Genomic DNA, 5,692 nt, shown 5'->3' with positions numbered 1-5,692 from the left:
CCCCAGTGCCAGATGTCTTTATGCATGTTTAATTTTCATTTAACCCTCTCGAAACCCCCACGGATAAGATATTATTGCCATTTTACACCTGCTCACTGAGACTCAAAGGGCTTAAGTATCTTGTCTCAGGCCCCACGTGTGGCTGAGCCCAGCGCTGATCCCAGCGCTGCTGGCAAACTGAGCCTGAACCTTCTACCCCAGCAGATGGGAAGTGTCCGTGGGTTCTCAGGATCATTGCTGATGTGATAAAACCTGGGACAGAGATTAGGCCAGGCTAGCAGCATCTGCCTTTCCCGTGCTCAGTAGGAAAAGAGGGCAGAATGAAGACCAGCGGATGAACTCTAAAGTCACAGTTAAGGTTTTGGAGACAGTATTATCTGGATCAATCAAGGGTCTCTGATCTCATTTGAGGGATGGCTACTCCAATAGCTCTTTTCCTTTTGGCCTATGTGCTCTCTCTGCTCTGACGAATAATATTTATATCCTGATCTGAGCGCTTAGGTTTGGTTTTTACACAGTTTATTTAAAAAATGTTGTGCATAATTTTCTCCTGTCACGCCATTGGTCACTAGCCACAAAATCCCCTCCCATTACTAAAAGGCTTCTATGCCAATGGTTGTCAACCTGTGGGTCACGACGCCTTTGGGGGGTTGAACGACCCTTTCACAGGGGTCACCTAAGACCATCGGAAAACACATATATAATTACATATTGTTTTTGTGATTAATCACTATGCTTTAATTATGTTCAATTCATAACAATGAAAATACATCCTGCCTATCAGATATTTACATTATGATTCATAACAGTAGCAAAATTACAGTTATGAAGTAGCAACAAAAATAATTTTATGGTTGGGGGTCACCACAACATGAGGAACTGTATTAAAGGGTCATGGCATTAGGAAAGTTGAAAACCACTGTTCTATGCCAAGTTCTTCAAGAAATTAGATCACCTTCAGCTGAATTAGTAATAAAAACGAAAGCCACAGCTAGTCGCAGAGATATCTTTGGGCTCTTGCCCAACAAGTAATCATCTGTGTGAAGAACACAGACTAACAATTTTGGACTCTCATCTCTGTGGCCACACGGTGACATTGACCTCACCGGTAGGTAATTAGCCAGATTAGCTGCCTTTCGGGTTGTGTTCTCTCATCACGAAACCTTCTTTTCCCAACTCAAAGCACGTGGGCTACAACGAGAAAACAAAAGCACAAACCGCCCCCCCACACCCAGAAGCCCCTTCTGCCAGGGATCCCGAGGGGACCGGGGAGAGCTGTTGGAAGGCCGAGGAGGGCTGGTCTTCATCGCATACCACAAGTAGGTGGAGGGCTTGTTGTTCTGTTTCCCGCCTATGAGAGGATACCCCTATTGTTCCTGAAAATGCTGACCAGGACCCACACTTCCAACAAAAATTCCTCTACCCCTCCGGCAGCAGCAGAAGCAGCAGCCACAGATAAGTGTTTTGATGAATTGCAAGATGGAGAGGGTTTGCCGTGCCCCCAGCCCTGCTGATACCAAATGCCTTTAAGATACAGCCTTTCCCATCCTAATCTACAAAGGAAACAGGAAAAAGGAACTTAAAACTCCCTGGGCTCAGAGACAGAAATGAGGCTGTTACAGCCTGCTTCTCTACTGTTCCTTCTTGCCTCCGACTTGTAAACAAGACCTAGTAGAACGTGAGAATGGAAAGTCACAAACCTCTGGGTGCTTGAAAGGATCCCCGGGAACCTCATGCACGTCTGCGGGACCTGGATGGAGAGACGGGGGGAAGCATGGACTCTTTAGCCGGCTTAGTTCTCTATGGAGTCAGCTTGCTCCTTTCTGGTAAGATTTGGCTTTATTTTATTTAATTTTATTTTTAATTTAGTATTTTTTTTAAACGGTGATTCTGGGCGCTCTCACTATTTCTTAGTGCTGTTTAACAAGAAGCAGCTGTGGCGTGGGCACCGTTTCTCTGTTTAATATGTAACACTCCATGTAACGCGCATGAGGACTGAAATGCAAAGTCCTCGTGGCACGAGCTGTCTTTCCCCGAGTTTCTCTTCTGCAAAATTGCCCCGTGTGGCCACAGACTCCGTGAGGATGGATAAGGTCACTTTATTTGAAGAGATTTGCTTCCTTGGTACATTATTTGATGGTTCCTCATGAGGGATTGTTTTCTTAATTTAAAAAAAGCAAGGAGAAACCTGGTTTCACCTACTTAGAAGAAATGCATGCTGAGAATTACGGGACCCACTAGGCAGTGTACACGTTTGTCATGTTTAAATGAGAGCAAGAATGCTTTGTCTACAGATTTCATATCTGCATTCTCGTTTATTCAAAGCAGTCAAATTAGTCAAAAGAGGCGTATTGTTTTTTTCTAGTCATTGGGGTCAGGGAGTTTAGGGCTATATAATTTTTGTTTTGTCTAGAATATTTGGCATACAGTCTTGATTGGCCCAATGAAATGAAAGTTTAGGTAGTCACCCAGGTCCCCGGGCGCCGGAGGGCATGGCAGCCTGTTGTGGAGTTCAGGAATGGTTGGCCGGCTGTCTTTAGATTTAGTGCCTGTTGTTTGGACTCTAAATAGTGGTGTGGCCCTGTGGTTTGTGCATCTGCCTGACGGTGGTATCAAAACTTGAAGTGAAAATAAATCACAACTGTAATCGCCATCAATCTCTCCCCTTCGGTTTGGAAGCATCCTAATTATTGTAACGAAAATAGAATTGATCCTGGAAATGAATTTGACAAAATTTGCTGACTTAATGGTGCAGGCTATGTTACATTCATGCAGGGGTCCTCAAACTACGGCCCGCGGGCCACATGCAAATACAAATATTGTATTTGTTTCCGTTTTGTTTTTTTACTTCAAAATAAGATATGTGCAGTGTGCATAGGAATTTGTTCATAGTTTTTTTTAAAACTTATAGTCTGGCCCTCCAACGGTCTGAGGGACAGTGAACTGGCCCCCTGTTTAAAAAGGTTGAGGACGCCTGCATTAATGGGACTTGATCCAAATATACATAAACATCTGTTATATTAGTTTTCTGTATGTTTGAAATCTCAAATATTCAAAAACTAACCCAATAATATAACAGAATTACATTTAAAGTCATTTGGTTGTAGCTCTTCAGTTTGCTTTCAACAACCAGTTATATGGAGGATTCAATAATATTTTTAAAACTAAGAACATGTAGTACAAATTGCTGAAGATGAAAGATTATCTGAGATGGTTTCAATACTTATATAGAAATGGTTCATATTAATATAGAAACAATGTTGATTTTTTTTCTAATATGTACCTTTGCACTAAATAATTATCATCATTCCATTTGGGCTTGCTTCTTCTCTGTGTAATATATTTATCAGTGATGTGAAATCTAGAACTGGTTTACACCAGCGGTTAGAGTAATCTAAGCCCAGGGGTCTACAGTTGCTCTGAGGTACTTTTTAGGTTAAATCTCTCTCTCTCTCTCTCTCTCTCTCTCTCTCTCTCTCTCTCTCGCACACGCACGCATGCAATTGCTTTTATTTACTCTCCTCCCTACCCCCGCCTAAAGTGACCATGTATGGCAATATGGTCTTAGACAGGCAGTCATAAAATTAAACAAAAAAGTGGCCAAAAGAGTGGCTCCATGTCTAGACCTTAGTTCTCTGAACTCATCACAGATATCAGCAGGGAGAGGCGCAAACAGAAGGGTTTCATGATCTTGTTGAAAAGGGAGGGTGACACTAACAAGGCTGGCATCTGGGGTCGGTCTGTTGTGTTGAATATATATATTTAATACTCACCCGAGGATATTTTTCCATTGATTTTTTAAAGAGAGAGGAGAAGACAGAGAGAAACATTGATGTGAGAGAACACATTGATTGGTTGCCTCCCGACACGCCCTGACCAGGGCCTGGGCCAGGGAGAAGCCTGCAACCAATTCCTTGACCAGAAGTGAACCCAGGACCCTTTGGTTTGCAGGCTGATGCTCTATCCACTGAGCCAAACCAGGTAGGGCTGAATCTTAACTTACATTCCCAGTCTGTGCCTCAATGACCATGAACACCTAATGCTTGGAAATTATAACAACAATCCAGCATGATCATGTCTGTAGGCATGGAATCCATTCTCTAAGACAAGCTCTGCTGGTAGACTGCAGCAATGGAGCAAGGGGCTTATGGGCTTATCTCTCTAGTCCAGTGGGTTGTTTCTCACTTCTGTTTTTCTGAACAAATAGAACTGAAAAATGATGTCACATTTACCTCAATGAAAGTGCACTGGGTTGCAGATGCTCACCCATAAGAGGGCTGGAGGAGGTGTGTCATTTTAATTTTCAGATTTCCCTCAAATCCACGTAGATTCTGATATATTGCCCTCCCAGTTGAGAAGCATGGCCAATTTCAGTTTACAAAGAAGTTCTAATAAACATATCAATTTCTCCCTACTCCCCCATCTTCACCAAACCAGGCTGCCCTCTCTAAAGAGTTGTGCATACAGAAAAACAAACTAAATCACTCTTTCTGCTTATCATAGTATGTCCTATGAGATCAACACTGACCCAAGGGGAAGTCTCTGGTGGCATGCCTTCATGCCTCCTTTCTGTCTCATTGGACATTTCAAATAACAACCTGGATTCAGAGATAGTGGATATCTTGTCTGAGATGGCAGAGGAAATTCAGTTACAGGTGTACCTTGGGGATATTGCGGGCTCATTTCCAGACCACCGCAATAATACGAGTATCGCAATAAAGCGGGTAATAATTTTTTGCTGGTGGAGGGTCTTGTACTCCATTTGTAAAATCGAAACATCTGTGAAGCACAATACAGTGAAATGCAACAAAATGAGATATGCCTGTATGAGGTCAGGAAAGTGGTTCCAGATGGAACTGCCTCATTAGGGCTGGTCATGTAAGGCTAATACCAAGTGTGAGTAATCAAGGGTGGAGGTCTGAAGCTAGGATGAGAGACACACCTGGGAATTACTTTCACCGGGAGGAGTTTTGCTTCCTTCACAAATGCTTCCTTCTAAGCATTGTCTTTGTTGGGAGGTCTCTGCATTTCCTTTTCAGCCCTACCCTGGGAGGGCTTCCTGCAAAAGCCTAGCTCTTCTAAGACATCTCTCCAGGAGGAAAAGACACTTCCAAGTCCACCTCAGAAGACCATGCCATGTCCTCTACGGCATTCAGATTGGCGGCCTCCAAAGTTTTCTGACATTATCAATTCGTCTTCTGGGTCCCTTCCCCTAAAAAGACACGTGTGTGTGTGTGTGTGCTGTGTGTGTCTCATGTCACCTGCTTATTCCCTGTAGATGGCTTATTGATTAAAGCACAGAATCAGGATTCAAATGGATTTCTCTAGGCTAGAAGAGTGAGCCAAACAAAAAGATAGCATTTCAAAATAGATAAATGTCAAGTTATGCAATTGGGTTTATTATGTTCAATGTGAGAGATGTTTGTTAAAAGTTCTAGCTTTAGCAACTTTTGGTGATAAGCAAAATTCATAGGAACCAGCACATCTTCTGCTTGCTAAAAAGGTAATACAGTGGGGCCTTGACTTATGAGTGTCCCAACTAATGAGTTTTTTGAGATACCAGCTGTCTCTCGGCCAATTTTTTGCATTGAGTTGATAGAGTAATTGAGTTAATGAGCTCCTTAATAAGCTCGGTCTCAGAACGAATTAACCGTAAGTCAAGGCCCCACTGTACATAAGCTGTAACAGTTTG

General features: G+C 42.8%; 1 protein-coding gene across 2 annotated transcripts in view; it reads left to right on the top strand.

The window, feature by feature from the left end:
- The first annotated feature begins 1,172 nt into the window (after positions 1-1,172).
- The window catches only part of TEK (TEK receptor tyrosine kinase), a 112,979-nt gene continuing 108,459 nt past the window's right edge, over positions 1,173-5,692 (top strand). For both annotated transcript variants that reach the window (XM_006770988.2, XM_015568658.1), the window contains exon 1: positions 1,173-1,826. In XM_006770988.2, coding sequence (XP_006771051.1) covers positions 1,775-1,826 — 52 coding nt within the window. In that variant the 5' untranslated portion in view covers positions 1,173-1,774. The remainder of the gene's footprint in view (positions 1,827-5,692) is intronic.

The sequence above is a fragment of the Myotis davidii genome, unplaced genomic scaffold (genome assembly GCF_000327345.1).
Source record: "Myotis davidii unplaced genomic scaffold, ASM32734v1 scaffold325, whole genome shotgun sequence".
NCBI classification, from domain to species: domain Eukaryota; kingdom Metazoa; phylum Chordata; class Mammalia; order Chiroptera; family Vespertilionidae; genus Myotis; species Myotis davidii.
The sequence above is the reverse complement of the archived record's forward strand: the minus strand, read 5'-3'. Positions and strand labels throughout refer to the sequence as shown.